The 19535-nt window shown below is 36.5% G+C and overlaps 5 protein-coding genes and 1 pseudogene across 13 annotated transcripts; 3 read left to right on the top strand and 3 right to left on the bottom strand.

The window, feature by feature from the left end:
• The first annotated feature begins 103 nt into the window (after positions 1-103).
• On the top strand, positions 104-4389 carry LOC104717266 (EH domain-containing protein 2). Of its 4 annotated transcripts, none has more exons than XM_087480323.1 (17): positions 104-659; positions 842-931; positions 1068-1147; positions 1282-1350; positions 1445-1502; positions 1650-1705; positions 1802-1844; positions 1932-1993; positions 2092-2202; positions 2353-2455; positions 2544-2593; positions 2694-2822; positions 2907-3158; positions 3237-3316; positions 3439-3565; positions 3660-3803; positions 4056-4389. In XM_087480323.1, the coding sequence occupies exons 2-17, from the start codon at positions 844-846 to the stop codon at positions 4239-4241; spliced, it is 1638 nt and encodes a 545-aa protein (XP_087336449.1). In that variant the 5' UTR covers positions 104-659; positions 842-843; the 3' UTR covers positions 4242-4389. The 4 variants fall into 4 exon arrangements, with proteins under 4 accessions (XP_087336449.1, XP_010433113.2, XP_010433120.2 ...); XM_087480331.1 differs by having other exon boundaries at positions 255-659; positions 1935-1993; XM_010434811.3 differs by having other exon boundaries at positions 161-931.
• On the bottom strand, positions 4336-5382 carry LOC104748215 (mRNA export factor GLE1 pseudogene; annotated as a pseudogene).
• Positions 5383-5759: 377 nt separating this feature from the next.
• LOC104717281 (short-chain dehydrogenase/reductase SDRA) lies at positions 5760-8289 on the top strand. Its single transcript, XM_010434830.3, has 6 exons — positions 5760-6139; positions 6501-6617; positions 7003-7137; positions 7556-7681; positions 7761-7862; positions 7958-8289. The coding sequence occupies exons 1-6, from the start codon at positions 6002-6004 to the stop codon at positions 8105-8107; spliced, it is 768 nt and encodes a 255-aa protein (XP_010433132.1). The 5' UTR covers positions 5760-6001; the 3' UTR covers positions 8108-8289.
• Positions 8290-8895: 606 nt separating this feature from the next.
• LOC104748224 (helicase sen1-like) lies at positions 8896-11756 on the bottom strand. Of its 5 annotated transcripts, none has more exons than XM_087480342.1 (5): positions 11148-11756; positions 10507-11050; positions 9884-10428; positions 9466-9790; positions 8896-9383 (listed from the first exon to the last, which is right to left on the bottom strand). In XM_087480342.1, the coding sequence occupies exons 1-5, from the start codon at positions 11754-11756 to the stop codon at positions 8896-8898; spliced, it is 2511 nt and encodes an 836-aa protein (XP_087336468.1). The 5 variants fall into 5 exon arrangements, with proteins under 5 accessions (XP_087336468.1, XP_087336463.1, XP_010468205.2 ...); XM_087480337.1 differs by having other exon boundaries at positions 10501-11059; XM_010469903.2 differs by having other exon boundaries at positions 9884-11059; positions 11148-11374; positions 11438-11462.
• Positions 11757-13599: 1843 nt separating this feature from the next.
• On the top strand, positions 13600-15132 carry LOC104717291 (mitochondrial pyruvate carrier 3-like). 2 transcript variants are annotated; one of them, XM_010434849.3, is made up of 5 exons: positions 13600-13799; positions 14272-14370; positions 14485-14537; positions 14625-14698; positions 14899-15132. In XM_010434849.3, the coding sequence occupies exons 1-5, from the start codon at positions 13745-13747 to the stop codon at positions 14951-14953; spliced, it is 336 nt and encodes a 111-aa protein (XP_010433151.1). In that variant the 5' UTR covers positions 13600-13744; the 3' UTR covers positions 14954-15132. The 2 variants fall into 2 exon arrangements, with proteins under 2 accessions (XP_010433151.1, XP_010433143.1); XM_010434841.3 differs by having other exon boundaries at positions 13660-13799; positions 14272-14537.
• An 89-nt stretch (positions 15133-15221) lies between these two features.
• LOC104748233 (F-box/FBD/LRR-repeat protein At5g18770-like) lies at positions 15222-16750 on the bottom strand. The gene is made up of 4 exons (XM_087465871.1): positions 16710-16750; positions 15831-16605; positions 15580-15726; positions 15222-15521 (listed from the first exon to the last, which is right to left on the bottom strand). The coding sequence occupies exons 1-4, from the start codon at positions 16748-16750 to the stop codon at positions 15222-15224; spliced, it is 1263 nt and encodes a 420-aa protein (XP_087321997.1).
• Between the last annotated feature and the right edge of the window lie 2785 nt (positions 16751-19535).

Genomic DNA, 19535 nt, shown 5'->3' on the forward strand with positions numbered 1-19535 from the left:
TAAAAAGAGAGAGAGAAAGTGGTATTTCAGAGTATTTATCTTTTTATAATGTCTAATTAAATTACATTTACATTTATAAAAAAGAATGAGGAAATTAAATTTTATCTTGAAAATTTGAGAAAAAAATCCATAAAAGAAAAGTAAGAAACAAAATATAATTGGACATTTTTTTTTCTTTTTTGTTAATAGTCTTCCACTCTCCCTCTTAACTTCTTTTTTTTTATATATATTAAAAGGTTTATATAGTAAAGAATCTATGAGAAAGATTTACATGATTAAAATTTGAAGTCAATATTGACAAGCATGGTTCATTACTTCATTTTAAGATGCTAGGAGAATATAACATCTTTGTTAGCCATGTTTTTACCGTGTTGAGTTAGAGATCCAATCAGTAATTGTAATTGCGTGCAACAAAATCTGATCTTCATTAAACTGTCACCATCTCGCTAAATTAGCCGTTAAAGCAACTTCAACGTCGTTTTAGATTCCATGATACACACACAGTGTGTCGGGCCATTCAAAAGATTGAACAAAACCGACGTCGTAATAGTCTGCTCTTTGAGACTTTGACAAAGCTATAAAATCCAACTTCACGTCGTTTTCGATTTGAATAGACACACAGCGTGCCGGCAATTCAAAAGATAATACAAAACGGCGTCGTAAGTTACCAACCCTCGACAAGCGCCAAACCCGTTAAAATACCCTATTTGGAAAAATATCTTCTTCTACGCTCTCTCTCTTCTCTCTCTCTTCTCTCTCTCTCTCTCTCTCTCTCTCTTCAATTTCAAATTTCATAAACCATTTTCTGTCTCTCTCTCTATCTCTCTCTTCTTAATCTCAGTAATGGAGACGTCTTCGGCGATCTCGATCGGTTCTTGTTTGAAAGAGCATCAGAAGATCTACAAGGAATGGTTCAACATCGCCGATTCAGGTTATAGTGTTCTTCTTCTTCTTCTTCTTCTTCTTCTTCTTCTTCTTCTTTCTCTTTCCCCCTTTTTCAGTTTGATTTTACTAATCCGCCGTAACTATTCCGTTCTGATTTCGTTTTTCGTTCTCTGAAATATCAGATGGAGACGGTCGTGTTTCCGGTAACGATGCTACTAAGTTCTTCGCGATGTCAAAGCTTTCTCGCCAGGAACTCAAACAGGTTTATTATTACTCATACGATTAGTTTTTTAAGATTTCATGAATCGATGAGACTTGTGGGAATAGGAATTGGATTTTGAAGTGTGTAATTATAGGGTTGATTGAGAGAATTAGTTGCGATTTTTGTATTTAAAGGTTTGGGCTGTTGCGGATTCGAAGCGACAGGGATTTCTCGGTTTGGCGGAGTTCATCATTGCGATGAAGGTATGATGATTGTGTGAGATTCATATATCTTACTGAGTCAATTTTGAAGTCTCCCGTTAAGTTTCTTACTTATATGACTATTTTGTTTGTTCAGCTTGTCTCATTGGCACAAGAAGGACATGAAATTACTTCAGATCTTCTCAAAGGCTCAAGTAAGTGTTCAGTTACATCTTGAAATTTTCTGAATAAAGAGGTTGTGATGGTTGAAGACAGTGTATTCTTATTAGATATAGCAATTAGGTTGGATTTTTAATGAGAAATTGTCTAATCTGATTCTTTTCTTTTTTTTTTGGTTCTAGTTGACATGAAGAGTGTGGAGTTTCCAGTGTTGGAAGGACTGGAAAACGTTGTATCTGTAAGACTGATCCTTCTTACCTGATTTTGTTTTTAAGATCTTTTCAGGATTTGCGTTTCCTAATCTAAGAATTTGTCTTAATTGTTTTGCTTACAGAAGCAGAAATCGTCAAAAACAAATGTGGATGTTGAAGACAATGGTTAATTAGCATTCTATGTTTTGTTTCATTCATTATGATATTTTTTTTTTTTTGTAAAAAATGTTGATTTGTTGGCTAAACTTGCAGTAGTTACTCAGCCACAAGTCACGGCAAAAGCTCCCTGGTACAAATCAAAATCTATTATCAAGGTGGGATAATACTTGCTTTTGTCACTGCAAATGTCCATCTTCTTGATTTTTGTCGTGTGATCTGATCTAACAAGTAATCTGCCATTTTGCATTACCAGCCACAAGTTAACGTGGTGACAATTGTCGATGGCTTGAAAAGATTGTACACTGAAAAGCTAAAGCCTTTGGAAGTCACATATCGTTTCAACGATTTTGCATCCCCTGTACTGGTGAGTGAACTTTATGCTATCCTTACCATTTCACAAGCAGTTGTGTTGTGGGGTTTTGTTTATTCCGTTACTGAAATTATATCCAATCTCACCGTGTAGATTGATTCTCAGTTTGTTCTCTTAATACTTTTTTTTTTTGTTGATTTGCAGACTAATAGCGATTTTGATGCCAAACCAATGGTAATGCTTTTGGGTCAATACTCCACCGGAAAAACAACATTTATAAAACACTTGCTTGGATGTGACTACCCCGGTAACTTGCTCCGTTTCCTTAAACTCGTACCAATACAATGAATCTTCAGTTACGTATCTGATTTCCACCACTGTGATCTTGTTATCAGGAGCTCACATTGGTCCAGAGCCAACAACAGATCGGTTTGTGGTTGCAATGGTATGTCAGTGTGTCTTGATTTGATCGTAGTCGAATGATTACTAGTTAGTTACTTGATGTATTCATTTAAGTTAACTCTTATAATTTGATTTTCTTATAGAGTGGACCAGATGAACGAACCATACCTGGAAATACCATGGCTGTTCAAGCTGACATGCCATTTAACGGGCTAACAAGTTTTGGAGGTGCTTTCCTCTCAAAGTTTGAGTGTTCACAAATGCCGCATCCCGTGAGTAATTAAGCATTATTCCATTCTTTTTGATTATTCACTCTGTTGGTTTACGTGAGCCTTGTCTTCCTGTTTGTGTTGTAGGTCTTGGACCAAATTACTCTTGTAGACACTCCTGGAGTTCTTTCTGGAGAGAAACAAAGGATGCAAAGGAGCTATGACTTCACTGGTGTCATCTCATGGTTTGCATCTAAATGTGATATGATTCTCCTTCTTTTTGATCCCCACAAGCTTGACATCAGCGATGAGTTCAAACGTGTGATAACATCTCTGCGTGGTAATGAAGACAAGATCCGTGTTGTCTTAAACAAAGCTGACCAAGTTGATACTCAACAAGTAATTATCCATTTCCTCCCCCATTCATAAGGTTCATTTTTACTTGTTTTTGAGCTGATCTAAATCCTTGTTTCCTAGCTAATGAGAGTGTATGGAGCATTGATGTGGTCGCTTGGTAAAGTCTTGAATACACCAGAGGTCGTACGTGTCTATATTGGGTATGCCTTTCAGTACGAGATGAACTGTGATTTTGATTTCATGAGTTGTTAAAAGGAATTTAAGCCATTAGTTTCATTTGGTTACACAATAGATTGATTTTGTTGTTGCTTTACTTGTGCAGGTCCTTCAATGACAAACCCATAAACGAAGCTGCAGTTGGACCGATTGGAAAAGAACTCTTTGAGAAAGAGCAAAATGATCTTTTAGCAGACTTAATGGACATACCTAAGAAAGCATGTGACAGAAAGGTATGATTTTGATGAGTCTCACTTAACCATGGTCCTTAAATTTCTCAGGATTTGTGAGGTTGAAAACTATACCACCCTTTGTCATTCCTTGCAGATTAACGAGTTTGTGAAGCGAGCTCGAGCTGCAAAGATCAATGCATACATAATGAGTCACCTTAAGAAGGAAATGCCAACAATGATGGGCAAATCCAAAGCTCAGCAACGTCTCATGGACAATCTCGAAGAAGAATTTGGAAAGGTTAGTAAATATCTCATTTGGGCTTCAAAACTTAAACTGATCGTATCATGTGTAGCCTGTTAGAGATTTAAAAAGAGTTTTAAACCAAAGTAGTTGACCTTAAGCCAAACTAGAATTTAGTTTACACGTACCTCTCTATTGATCAAGAAATAAGTAAAGGAATTGATTTTTATCTCATGTTTTCCAATTTGTTGTATTGATTGATTTCAGATTATTAAGAAAAAAACTTATTGTAATTCTTAAAAAAACCAGGTGCAGAGAGAGTTTCATCTTCCGGCTGGAGATTTCCCAAGTGTGGAGCATTTTAGAGAAGTATTGGGAGGCTATAACATTGACAAATTCGAGAAGCTGAAGCCTAAGATGGTTCAAGCAGTGGATGATATGCTGGGATACGATATTCCAGATCTATTGAAGAAATTCAGAAATCCTTATGATTAAAACAATAATGCTTGTACTTAGAAAAAAAAAAAACATTATATGATCAAGCTTCAGAGTTTATTACAATCAGTAGAACATGTTAAATATTTGGAAATTATGTTTTGTACTCTTCAGAATTAGTAATCAATCTCTGGTAATGTTGTTCTAACTCTGGCAAGAGACTCGTTGAAAAGAGACTCGTCTTCATAGTTCTTCCTTCAGGCTCCTTTAGATACATCTGGTCATCTAAGTAGGCTGTGATCTTGGCTATGATCATTTCCCCTTTCTTGAAGATTTGCTCTCCCTTTTCTGACCTCAATTTCTTCAAAATTTGCTCTCCCACATCGTTCACAACATTCACAAACTGAGATTTGTACAGCTGATGAAGACCAAAGCCTGCTGTCTGTAGAAAGGCATTTAAGGCTATTGCGTTAGCTATGTTGTTGTTGTTGGTTGAGGTGTTGTTAACGAACTGGGTTAACCAAGTCCATCCATGTTCTATCCCATGCATGTTAGTAGCATTGCCACCGTGAATATCTTCCTGGACGAGCGCACCGTAGAGCTTCATAATAGAATCTAGGCGTTCATAAGAGTCAGGAGAATCCCACACTGACTGATCTGAGTTTGCGATATGATTTGGGGCAGTGTAAATGCAAGCTTTGTGGAACTCAGCAAGTAGGATATCCATAGCTTGTGGAAACATCGAGGTGACGTGAACGATGACGTAGCTGGATCCAAAAGGGACTCTTTCCCCATTGTAGACCATTCTCTTTGCAAAAGCTGCAATACTGATGGATAAGGGACAACGAGGGTCTTTGAATATTTTGACTATCTCATTGATCTTTGTATTTACATTATCCTTCACCGCAGTTATTTGCCTTATCGTCCTTGTAATACTCTTTTCGAAACTGCTAAAGTCCTCATTCAAACGTGATTTTAGCTCTTGGTTCGTTGCTTCTAACTCTTTCAGCTTCTTCAATCTCTGCTTCACCAACACCGAACCAATTTCTTCAGCTTGAGAACTCGATGTTGTAGCTGAACTACCAACAACACTAGTTCTCTCTAGCACAGCCTTCTCTTGTGCAAGTTCTCGTTCATCATCTCTACGGTACTGTTCGACCCCTGATTTTGCAGAGGGAGACGTTTCGATTCCCATTAGCATTATAGCAGAACAAGATGGTTTGTTGTGCAATAACTTCTCTGTAAGATTATTTTGGTTCTCTTTGTTATTATGATTTCAACCCTAACGCAAGAGTTTATTTATAGAGTTATGGATGTGAAATAAAAATACTAGTAAATTGATAAGTTTTCCATATTTTTCTTGTGATTTCCTTTTTCTTTCTTTTCCATTTTCATGAGTTTTTTACTTTTTTTTTTTTTTTTTTTTTCTCTTTTCTTGAATTTTCCTTTTCGTTTTTTTTTTCTTTTTACATCCTAATTACATTTTCCTCTCTTTTTTTACGATATATTCCAACAAATTATTTTAATTTTAATTTCTTTTTGGTCGGATTTATTTTAATTTTTATTGTGTGTCACACTATTGTTAGGATTTAGAAATAGAAATACTATGGATTTTCTTACCACCATAAATCAAACGCGCTTGTTATTTAATCGTTTCAAACGCAATCTCACGAACAAACAATCATTTAAACGCTTTTAAAGAAACGAAATTTAAACGTTTCAAACGCCGGAAACTTCATCACTCATCGCTCACTTTAGAGATAGAGAGAGAGAGAGAGAGAGAGAGCACAATCATTGGAAGAAGCAAGAAAAGATTGAAAATGGATAAAACGAAGATACCGAGAAGATTGGAAGGTAAAGTAGCGATTGTGACGGCTTCGACGCAAGGGATTGGTTTCGGAATCATTGAGCGTTTTGGTCTCGAAGGCGCTTCCGTCGTCGTCTCTTCCCGCAAACAGGTTCCCACAATCTCTCTGTTTGATTTGAAGAGCTTGTCCATGTTCTTAGTGCCGGATCTTCGTACTTTGTACTTCAATTTAGTTTGCTTTTGTTTGCTAGGGATTTTGATTTTGCAATTTCCCAGAATTGTTTGAAAATTTTGTTTTGATCTGTTACAGAATCTAGTTTTCTCCATGTTACTGTGTACTGAATCATCTGAATTTTGACAGTGTTTTTGGGATTGTTGCTGCTGTGTTCTTTGAGTTGAAGTTGTTAAAGTCCGTGATTCTGATCAGAGAAGCAGATTTTGTGTGTGTTTTTTAGAAGCTGGTAGCTTTGTTTTAGCCAATTTTTGTTGATATTGATTATATATATGTGCAGGCAAATGTTGACGAGGCGGTTGAGAAACTCAAATCCAAAGGGATTGATGCTTATGGAATCGTTTGTCATGTTTCCAATGCTCAACATCGCCGTAATCTTGTCGAAAAGACTGTTCAGGTAAACTTAATCTATGAGCAAATTGATCATGCACAAGCTTTACATCGTTGATTGGTCTTGTTGCTTCAAAGCTCTCTCACTTTACCACACTTGTGAATCCTTTGTTTGCGCGTCTTTGATTTACATTAAGAAAGGTTATAATGTCTTTTTGTGTTTTAGTTACATTTTTATTGGATTTTGGTTTCAGAGTCTATGAACAAATTGATCATGCATAAACTATACATAACCAAAATGTTGTTTTGGTCTTGTTGATTGGTCTTGTTGCTTCAAGCTTCTCACTTTACCACACTTGTGAATCCTTTGTTTGCGTGTCTTTGATTTACTTAAGAGAGACTATGATGTCTTCTGTGTTTGAAGTTACGTTTTGATTGGTGTTTGGTTTCAGAAATATGGGAAGATAGATATCGTTGTCTGTAACGCTGCTGCCAATCCATCTACAGACCCGATCTTGTCTACCAAAGAAGGTGTTCTCGACAAGCTATGGGAAATCAATGTCAAATCCTCTATACTTCTCCTTCAGGTAAAAGCTTTTCCTTTTTGTAGTTTTCATTAGTTATACACAACAGTCACAATAATGCAAAACAAAGTAAAGTAGGATAAGATTGAAGGTAAGAACTCTTCTCTCTTATCTCTTCTCAATCCACAATACAATCTCAAACCCTAATTGATAAGCTTGGAGTTACAGTTCTCCAATCTCATCACCTAAGAACAGAGCCATACGCTCTAACAACACAAATGATCACGCAGGATACCCTCTCCACAGTCTCTCCTCTGTATTTATAGGCTAAACTCATTAATAAGACTGCTATGCACGTGCACAACTCTCTCTGATTACTCTCACATGTGCCTACTTATCAAAGTATTACCTTTGTCTTTCCATAGCTAAATAGATAAAAGTTTTGATACGATTTGACCTTGTTTGCGTTCATTTTTACCAGGACATGGCTCCTCACCTAGAGAAGGGTTCTTCGGTTATCTTCATAACTTCCATTGCTGGATTTCAACCACAAGGATCCATGGCTATGTATGGGGTCACTAAGACTGCTCTTCTCGGCCTTGTGAAGGTATGTATTAGCGTCTCCATCTCCTGACTGGATGATGATTATGATGATTTATTGCATTGGTTTGAACATCACGTCTCAGGCACTTGCTGCTGAGATGGGACCAGACACACGTGTGAACGCGGTTGCACCCGGTTTTGTTCCCACACACTTTGCTTCTTTCATTACTGGAAACTCCGAAGTGGTAGTGTTTTAAGATTAAAACTGTTAAGATTGAGATTATGCTTGTATCTCAAACAATGGAATTATAATAATAGTACACTTGTGGATTTTGCTCAGAGGGAAAGTATCGAAGAGAAGACTCTGCTTAACAGGTTGGGAACAACCGGAGACATGGCTGGTGCGGCGGCTTTCTTAGCATCAGATGATTCTTCTTACATCACCGGAGAAACTTTGGTCGTTGCTGGAGGAATGCCCTCAAGACTTTAAATCAATTAGAAACAGGGGAAAGAAAAAGGTATAGGATCTTTTAAAAAAGTTTAACGAAAATAAATTTTAAGAAAAAAAAGACGAGGAAGCTGTAATAAAAATATGAGGCCATTAACGGATTCCTTTGTTGGTCTTGTAAAATATAATTTCTTAATGTCATTATGAAAAACTCATTTGGTACACTCTTTGAAGAATTATTTCAGAGTTAGAACAATGAAGTTTGGGTTTTGTATGTATAGGTAAACCATTTAGGTTCTCATTGTTTGTTTAGGTCTACATTTGTGTGTATGTTCAGTAGTGAGTGCTTACGACTTTTTCCTCCCAAATTCTGTCGTCGTTATTGTATAACCTCCGCTTCTGATCTGGCTGTCTTAGTCGTGGGAACCGAAGTGACAAACTAGACTACGGTGTGCATTCGACAAAAGTGATCCTGCTTAGTTGCAATGAAGGTGAACAAGTTTCTCTATAACATACAGTTGCATGCAATATCTAACTATGTGTAGAGCATTCCGTAAAATGTTAGGCTCCTTGCCAGATTAGCATATCTCCCTGAGACTTTGCATTGGTAATTAAAGTAAACTCGTTTTTGGTTCTATATGAACTTCAAAAGCTTTCCCCGGGAACTGAAATGCATCTACTAGTATGTGAACATTCATCTTACATAGTTACGACATAATAGTACATTAATTACTTGTCTAGCAAGAAAGAGTTTCAAAATTTCAGTTCAACACTATTCATAGGTACCGAAGCCACAAAAAGAAGAAAAGACCATCCAGAGAGTAAAAGAGCTACCAGGCATTTCTTCTCTCTCTCCTGATTGAAAGAGACTGAAAACTCGAATACACATCAGACATGTCGACCTTTGGAAGAGCATTGTTCATGGCATCTCTTAAATTCTTCTCTTCAACAGCATTATAGAAACATCCACGTATCTTCGAGTCCCTTACTAGCTTTGTCCAAATCGAACCACTACGCAATAGAGTTCTCTCGTTCCCAATCACCCATAAACAATGCCTTGCACGAGTCAGTGCTACGTTGGCTCTTTGACGGTTAGAGAGAAACCCTATGTTTCCGTTGCCGTTGCTTCTAACGGTAGATATGATAATAACGTCTTCTTCTCCTCCTTGAAATCCATCAACCGACCGAACATTCAAAGTGAAAAGGTTATCTGATACGGAACTGTACTTATTACCGATCCTCTCTTGGATTGCCCTAATTTGACATTTATAAGGTGAAATAACCCCAACACTCAACTTCATCTTTGTCTCACTTGACACTGTTTCAAATATTAGGCAAATTTTAAATTGTATATATGAAAAAAAATATAAAATAAATCGACAAAGATCAATATAGATCACCTTTGAAAAGATTGGATAAGATCTCAGCAATGACAGAAACCTCAACCATGTTTTTAGGACTATGTCCATCACCAAACTCTTCTTTCCCAAGTCCCACGTTGATAAACGAGAAAGAACCATACATGTTTCCTTGAAGAAACCGCTTTTGGTAGTTCTTCTCTTTAACAATGTCAGCATCAGAGATCTTACCATCATAGAACTCTAGGTTGGGGAAACGACTTATAGATGGATGCATACGGTATTGGATATTAAGCAAATGTTTCTTGTGGCCAATCAAAACCAATCTCTCAAACAAGCTTCTTCCAAACTTGGCCTTCTGACATACCTACTCATACAAGAACCAATTTTCAAAACGCCATTCCTACGTTTAAAATGCCCAAAACACAAATAATAGATCAATAAGACAAAAGAGTAATACCTCGCTTTGCACCATTGCTGGTAGCTGGAGCTCATCTCCTATGAGAACAGCATGGCGTAAGCCCTCAAGTTGCAACGCAGCAACTGATTCACATTCTTTAAGTTGAGCCGCCTCGTCAACTACAAGCAGTTCTACAGATCCTGTCCGTTCGGCTGTCATCTCTGCAGCACCCGAGGCAGTGCAGAAGATGACGTGTGCATTTTGTAGGCAGAATCTCCTTACATCCTCGTTTACCAACAAGCCTAGAGTCTCAAAACGTTTTGATAGAAAACGTAGAGTCTGAAGGCAATCAACACCGATGAGTTTGTTAAAACTATCGAATGTAAAGCTTTCTTGATTCTCCTGCAAGAAAGATCTGGCTCGGCGAATAGCTTGACGAGCTGCATGCATTTTCTTCACATCGTTAGATGATATAAAAGACTTAGGCAGATGTGTGTACAACTCCACCATATCCTTCTGGACCTTCTCCATTGTTTCACTTAACCCATCAAACTTTTGCTTTACAAACTCCCCAAATGTAAGAATCTTTTCTTTGTTTTTAGCTTCTTTCTTCTCCATTCCTTCATTTGAGCCAAGAAACATTTTCTTTAGGAACTCACCAAATGTTGTAAGAATACTCTTACCTTCTCGCTTCTCCCTTCTTTCAATTAGGAACATATAATTCCTATAATTAGACTCCGTATACTCAAAAAAATCTGTGACTGACTCCAAATCCCATCTGGTCGATGGCGAAAACAGTTTACGCAGTTTACTGATGCGATGATCAAGAAACACGTTGAGGAGATCATCATTGCCCCTCTCGTCTATCCCCATTCGAACTCGGTTTCCGACTAAAACAATATTCCCGAGCCCGTAAGTAGAATGTTCTGATGAAGAAGTTTCCTTAAATAACGCCAAAAGCCTAGATGCAACTCCTACAACAGCCGTGTTTGTAGGAGCACACACTACTGTTCTGCTACCTAAGTTGAGAAGAGCAAAAAGAAGCGTAGCCACCGTCTTTGTCTTGCCAGTACCAGGTGGCCCCCAAATCAGTTTCACGCTAGTCTTGTAATGGATTTGTCTTGTCTCTAGGCAAGCTAAGATTGCAGATTCTTGGGAAGAGTTCAAGTTGGCTGAACGCATAATATCCATTACATCATTACCAAAATTCCTAGAAGAAACAGGTTGCTCTGTATCCTGAAACATATACAAGAACAAAACCACAATTAATCCACAGCATACACATATATCAGACGTTAAAGCAAGATCATAACATGTTACTTACCGCGGTGTTTGCCTGAAGGACACTTTTGATGAGACTCAAGTTGGCCTCTCCGTTATGCAAAGCCTTCCAGATACGTGTGTTTGTGGTTAAATTCATCAGAAACACACCGGAACGAAACGAAAACCTCTCATCAATGGATATGGTTTTGGAGGAATGAACGGTGAAGTGTTGCTCATTTTCAACAGAGAACACATATGCAAGAACCAGTGGGTTTAAGTCATCGACGCCTTTTGGCCTTTTTGCTTTTGTGAGAGCAATGAGGTCTCCATGTTTTGGCTCGTAATTAGTACTGTTTCCTTGCGCCGCCATACTCATCTGTACTGATATGTTGAGCTTGTTTGATGTTCTACTCGGCGGTTTAATCCCCGTAGCTTCCACGGAACGTGTGTAAAAGACAGGAGCTTTGTACAAAGAGTTCAAGCTGGAGAACAACTCTGAACGTGTTTCCTCTAGGAGAAGAGGAACAAAGCAGTTACGGTATTCATCAACGGACCCAAACATGTCTGGTATCGACCTAATCTCTTCCTTGTGGATATCTTTGTTGAGAATATAATTGACGGGCCAAGAGAAGATTTGAGTAACCAGACTTTTCTTCTCGTTCCTCTCCATGTCACAGAATCTTTTCTGAAACATAATATATAAAGAGTTAAAGTACCTACTTCATAGCAACATAGAAATGAAACATGGTTTATAAGGCAAACTAACATATATAGTATGATAAGAACAAAGTGGGAAGCAGCTCTATACAAGCACCTGAAACAGGAAAATCAACAAAGCTAAACGAAGACAACAAATCAATTCTGGCTAAGATCAGTTTCGTATACTTAAAGGGAGGAGGAAGAGGAGGAAGAAGGCGAAAGCCGAAAGGTCCACACTATACTGGGAAGGAAAATGTAATTTCAAGTTTTCAACAAGTTCCAAGAAAACATTGTTAATAGTTTTAGAGTTCTTTTTAATGTATATAAAAAATATACTCCCTCCGTTTCAAAATATAGGATGTTTTAGTGAAAACACGTATATTAAGAAATAGTTACTTTTAAAAAGTTTAACCAATCACAAACAAGTCTGCATAATATAAAATATAAATTTAATCTAAAAGTTGCATAAAAAGTTGAAAACATCCTATATTATGAAACAAAAATATTTCTCTAAACATCCTATATTATGAAACGGAGGAAGTATTATTTAGATTTTAGAAATACATATTGAGCGAAAACAGCACTTTGCATACATAACTAAAAATTTAGGCAATTACACTAATCATTCTTTAAATTTGGAAAATTATTTTGTATATTTTTGGTTTACCCGAGAAATTACTTCAGTTAAACAGAGAAGAAAGGTCAAAAACTTAAGAACGAAGGATTTACGGTGGACAGGACAACATTTGCCTGCTCTTTTTATTAGTCGTCAACTCGTCATAATCATCATGATTATCTGACATTAGTCACATCAGTAAGTTTATTTTCTATTTCGCAATAAACATTCTTGAAATACCACATAAACAGATCTTTTATAGTAAAATGGAGCAAAAGAATTTAAGTAGAAATACAAATTTACATTTGCAGCTTTGAATGTACACAAAACATATTAGTATCAATGGTTGTAGTGGTCAGGGCGGACAAATTCATAGCGAACTAGATCGCTTTTACTATTAATCAAATATATTCCGCAGCAGTGCGGTCTAAGGATAATAGAAATAAAGTCGCTGTGGACCAACTGTAAATCATTTTTGTGTACAAATAGAGTTGGTACGCAGCGGTCTACTGACCGTCCTATTTTTGAGGCAAATTGCTGACGGATTTGGCCGTACTGACCACAGTCACTATTCAGACTTATAGTATATAACCCCATTGTATAAGAGGCAAAAAGGACTGATACGAAGACGCTGGTTTTTTTTTGTTAAGAAAAAAAAAATGGTTTTGCTTTCTCATCCCTCTCTTTCTTTCACTATACCTTAGATACAATCTACCTCATGTGTATTCTGATAGTGATTCTCGTCACAAGTGATTTAAGTATTTGATGCTTAATAGATTGATTTTGTTGTCAATCTTATATTAATTGGTTGCAACAAAAATGAAAACCAAGCAAATTTGGAATCTTAATATATTGTTTGGTATACGACCTACCTCATGACTCATGAGTATATATTAGTAAATGAATCTTGTAAATCGATTGGCTTTTTTACGTCTACTTTTACAATTTTCAGTTTAGGAAACGAGACCACTTGGATTTAATCTTTACTTTAAATATGACAATCAGTTTACTTATCTTCTCTTTTGAGTGATAATCAAGTAATACATAGGGTTTATATATATTTTGTATTTATGGGTGATTTGTATAGAAACTATAGATGAATAAAATCAAGGTTTAGAGAAGTACAAGTTTCCTAATACACGTTTCCCATTTATTTTGTAGGGACGATTAATCATCAAACACGACGTCGTACTCAACAGCAGCCAACCACACACACGATAAAAATAAGAACGAATCACTAGTTTTTTTTTTTTTTTTTTAATGGTTTATTTGTTTGACTGGCATTGTTACATAGAGAATATTTCTTCAGAGAAACTTGAGCAAACTTACAGAGAAAAAATCAGATGGCAACTTCGAAGCTTCAAGCTCTATGGAATCATCCTGCTGGACCTAAAACAAGTGAGTCAACTTCTAATTTGTTTTTTTTTGGCTCTTTGAGACTTGATGATCATCGAATTTTTTTTATTATTGACCAAACTATACCAGTAGAGAATTAATTTCATCTTTTGTTGCTCAATTCGATTTCAGTTTCTGTTTTGACTCAGTTGATTTTGTCTTGTAACCCAGTCTATGCCATGATTATCTATTTGCATCAATTCAAACTTTTGAATCTGAGAATGTATGGATAGCTACAAATGACATGCTGAACTTTGACTCTAGGAATTTTGATTGAATATAAGCTTAACCGAATGGTTTATGCATAGAAACTTCTTACTCGGTTCAGATCGGTTTTGGTTTGATTGGTTCGGTTTAGACCGGTTTGGTACACCAGTGGATTCAAACTTTAATTAAATAAGTGCATTTTTAATTGGTAGCTTGAGCAAGCTTCATACAGAACCTGACTTGTAAAGTCAATTTTGTATTTCTTCAGTTCATTTTTGGGCGCCGACGTTCAAATGGGGTATAAGCATTGCCAACATTGCAGATTTTCAGAAACCTCCAGAGACACTTTCATACCCTCAACAAATTGGTATTGATACTCTTGACAAATCTCCTAATATAAATGCTTCATATCGTTTTCATTGTGTCGCCATGTCTCAGTCTTTTTACAGTATTTTTTGTTTGCTATATCTATTGTTATCAGTGATCACAGGAACTGGACTTATTTGGTCACGTTACAGTACTGTAATCACTCCGGTATGTTTACTGCAACTCATGTTCATGTCATTGGCTACTGGGATTACTGGTTTATTATTATGATTTTGTTGTAACTTATGTTTACAGAAAAACTGGAATCTCTTTAGTGTTAGTCTTGGTATGGCGGCTACAGGCATATACCAACTTACTCGTAAAATAAAGTAAGATCTACAGATCGTAAAATATACCAACTTACTTGTAACTTACTCGTTGAAGTGCTTTTGCTTTGATTGCCAAATGGCAATGGAAAAAGAACACCCTCTTTCTTTTAATGAACATAGTTTAGTAATAAAATCATGGTTTCAAACTTCGCTATAGATATTTGTCTCTGTTTTGACATTGATATATGTGTTGTTGGCAGGCATGATTATGCATCTGAAGCAGATCCTATGTTGCAAAAGAATGATGAAGAGTAACCATCTATCTTGTGCAGATTCATTCCAAGATAACCAAATCTGTTTGGGGGTTATAGATTTGTTTATTGCATTTAGAAACTGAAATGTTAGTGTGACAACTATGGTTGTAATACTATTCCACATTTCTCAACCTAAATGGTAAAATTTAGAGGAATGCTTTATCCCACTAACTTTGTTAAGTGTACAACCATTTGCACACAAAGCATAGTTGCTAATTAGGTCCATCTCGAAAAATGTATGCTTATAGCTGGACCGGCAAAGGTTTTATTCATACTTTTGCAGTCTGAACCACTGTAACTTCAAATTTACACAAACTAGAGCGTCTTGGAGAGTCAAAGAGTGATTTCAAGTGATCATCAGGCTCTTGTTTCTCTCCGCAAGACAGATTCAAACGTAGAACGAGCTTCTTGAGTGAGGTCGCGTTGTCGAGAAAGTATCTGACCAGTTTCTTCTCTGTTTCTTTCTCCGTGATCGGGCTTTCCATTTCAACAGACTCAAGGGACGATACCAAACAAAAAGACAGCACAGTCGAAAGCTTGGTTTCCCATCTAGAATCATCTTTAACTTCCTGCAAACACCTTTGTTAGGTAAGAACTTGTAAAGTGTAAACTAAAGCAAGTCATTACCAAGGTCAAATGTTTAAGATTGGGGCAGCTCTCAAGAACGATTGGCAATAATACCATAGAGGTGTCTAAGAACATTGAAGCACGCAGACGGATCAAGTCACGAAATTTGGGTAGTGGGTTAATGTCGTTTCGGAAAAAATAGATCAACTGTGACAAAAGAGAAGAAGTCATACAACATTGGAAGTTATATAAAAACATTTGAAGTAATGGAAAAGTTTAGAGTTTATTATCATCAGCTTTGTTCTACGTACCTGAAGAGTCTTCCGTGAGATGGTCATACCTTTAACGGCTGTAAAATTGCTAAGAAGTTTATAGATAAGATTTATTTCCGATAATATGTAATCCACTAGGTCGCGGCGGTCGACATCGATATCAACCTTGACAGAATCACTCATACTGATAATCTTGAAGAATCTTTTGAAGTTGTAATCTATGAGAGTCAAATACTCAAGCCTCGGAGTATCAATCTCAACAACTACATTCCTAGGCAATTTAACACCTTTCAAGTACATGATCTTGAGACAGGGTAAGGAAAGAGACTCAAACTCAGTCAGCCTTGTAAAATAGAGCTTTAAGCATACCAAATTCTCACAAACAGATTGGTTTAATGGAATCTTCATGCTCTGAAGTGCGAACTGATTATCAACTTGGAAGTGTTGGATCTTGCGCTTCAGCACTCTAACGAGACAGGGCTCGTAAATAGAGACACATTCAGTGACTAGCTTGAATTCACGCAAGTAGAATTCGCTCTGGAAACTCAGAAACTTGTTGATGAAATCCACACATGCTTCGTGATTTGGGAAATCAAAGCTGTCAACGTCTAAAACCGGAACCCATTTCCAGGGATTTCTCCACCTAGAGGACAAAACACTTGTCCAAACAGCTTCCTCAGTTGTAAGAAAGCTAAGTATATGACATAACAAGGGTTCAGGCAATAAGCTTATCCTATCTTCCCCTCTGCTATCACATACTACTCTCTCTCCATGTGACTCTTGAAGATGAAGTAACCTAAGTGTGGATTTCACCCTGAAATTATTTAATAAAAAAACTGATACAATTATTACAAAATTATGCACAAGATTGAGAAAGTTTAAAACTGGAAAAGATCAATAGAGAGAGAACTTAATTACGTCCTCATCGAATCCGACAATCTCATCAGATCATTATCCATTTAACTTATCTCAAGTTCTTCGTGTTATATAGAGTAATCAATCTGCCTCCCTTTAGGGTTAAGTTTTTAAGAGTGCGACACAAGTTATTAGGTTTTCGCTATGACGATGTCTCAAGAACAACAACAAGAGCAAAGCTTACATATAAAAACCCTATAGTTTTAGTTACAGAAGATACGATATGCTTAAGGTCCACTAAGAATAGGCCCAATACAAACTTTCAGGTTTTGATCATTGTTGTAAAATCAAGAAGGTTATAATTGGCTTAATTGCACCGCTTATATCACACCGTTTTTTGAGTAGCATTTTTTTTTTTGTTGATATCTATGTTTACTGAAACAAGACATAAATGGACCAATAGATGTAGATACAACACAGAAACTCGGACTAAAATCTCATATCCCCTTTTCATCAAAACAATTTCTCAAAACCCCTCAATGATAAAAATATAATATTACCTTTAATGAAGGTTGTTTTCGGCTGTTTTAGGTTAAATATAATTAAACCAGTAAGTGTTTAATGAAAAACACAGTAGCTCAGTCGTTGCGAGCTCCATGTGCATGCGTGCGCCCAGGGTTCGAATCCCGTACAACTAAGATGTTCAATTTTAATTTGCAAAAGGGGCTAGAGAGATTTAAATCCGAGAAACTCCGAGAAGAAGAAGACGAGAAAAAAGTTGGAATCACCCCGGCAGGACCTAAGACAAGTGAGAATCAGCTCAGTTTCAGGTCACACATTGTTTCATGATTGATTAATTTACTTTTATTATATTTTATATGGGTTAGTTAAGTGAGTTTACATATATGATTCTAAGACTAAACTGATGCGTTACTTTTGGAAAAAATGTATGATTGTTTTGATGTCTAGCAACCTATCACGTCAAATTCTCTAATGGATTCGTTTGTTGTTGTTGTTGTTGTTGTTGTCGTCGTCGTCGTCGTCAAATTCTCTAATTGTTCAGAATGAGGTGAAAACCGAGCATGTACCCGATGGTGTGATTGTGCAAGAAGAATAATCTGAATCTTAACCCGATCAAGAGGATCTGAGTGCAAGAAGAACAACCCGAAGCCTAACCCGAGGAGGTACCCGACCCTAGCCTCGTGTAGACCTTCGGACAGAGCTGGGCGGCTAGGTCAAAGGGGTTTCCATATATAAACCCCTTCCTATTTTCTCACCCTATGCAGCCTTAGACACTCACGAACCAGAGAGCAAGAGCTACTGAAAGAGAGAGATAACGATTTTATACTTTACAAGTCTTGTTAGGATTTCTACAATCTACTGTTTTTGCGATTCATACACTTCGATTCTGCACTACGTTTTTATTCATTTTTCAATATATCATCTACTTTTATTTTATGAAGTTCTTATTTGGAGCAATGGAGACAATGGGTTTCTTCTGTTTTTTTGGATCCGGTGAGCTTGATTAGCTTTTCAATTTGGAGAATGATGATTTGAGTACCCACGAATTGACTAGTACTATGTATAGTGAGATTCATAGATTTATAGCTTTGAAATCAGAGAAATGTGTGTGAACAATGATTGGATCTTATAATATTTGTTTTAGTCTCAATGATTTGGTTCTTTCTCTGCTTCAAGGTAGTTAGATACTACTGTATCTTATAAGCTCATCCTCAAAGTTAATATGTGTTTCATGACGCAATCAGTGTTGTGATTTAGGTGGTACTGACTAGCTGTGTTGTGATTTTGTTGCAGTTGGGAGTTTTCAACAATGGCAGCTCTCTTCTGGAGATAAGTTGTGTTTGTTGAGCTTTCATTATGGACTTTGATGGATCTGTGAACCTTATACGGTGCACCATGTGCAAAGGAACATGGAATTTTCATTACCATATCAAAGATTACAATTTGAGAAGATGGGACTGTCTCTTGTTAAACCAAATTATAATCAGTCCACCGTTATTTTGATGAGTCTCCTTGAGTATTTATTTCTAAAATGATGGATGTTAATGCTTAAGTTATCCAAGTGATATTGACATATTGTAACTTACAGATTTCTCCTTTCTGTCTTTTTGTAGTGGAGAGAAACCAACAGTTGATTCTGTTGCAAATGCCACAGTTGACTATCGAGTGACTTGGTTTATCTTCCCCTCCTCCATCAACCTTAGTGCACCATTGCCTTTAAAAAGTCTGCCCAACTTGTGATGGAACAGTAAGCTTATCACGCTGCTGCTGTCTCCCAGCTTTAGCATGATGTTTTAACATTACAATGGCTCTGATTTGTGATTGTTGTGCAATGAGAGGATGTTTGAGAGCTAGATAGAAAATGATTTTGGTTTGTTTGGTTGTTTCTTGTTAAACAAAAACAAAAATTGGCTTAGAAACTTAGTTAGAACTTTACCATTTGAGGGACAAATTTTACTTAATCTTACAAAAGTTTTCAACTGAAAAAGTTGTACTTTTTATAGTTAAAATATTGTTTAGAAATTTGCTAACATATTTACCATTGGATATGATGCCCTAGAACGTATGGTATCATCAGTGCCGGCTTAGATAGGAGGACAAGGGGTGACTGTCCTGAGTTCAAGATAAAGGGGCACAAAAAGAAATAATGCAAGATAAAGGGACACAAAAAAATAATGTAAAATAAAAGAGGCAAAAACAAAATTTGTAACACAAAAATAGTTCATTAAAATATATTTTAACGATTTATGTTTACGACGAGTCAATAACTAAAAAGACTCATTATCTTTCATAATTATCTCAACTCCAACGTAGACGAAAATAAAATTTTATATTCTTATCAAGTGTTTATATATTATCAAAATGAAA

Source organism: Camelina sativa, chromosome 2, assembly GCF_030686135.1.
Source record: "Camelina sativa cultivar CO46 ecotype springtype chromosome 2, ASM3068613v1".
Classification (NCBI taxonomy): domain Eukaryota; kingdom Viridiplantae; phylum Streptophyta; class Magnoliopsida; order Brassicales; family Brassicaceae; genus Camelina; species Camelina sativa.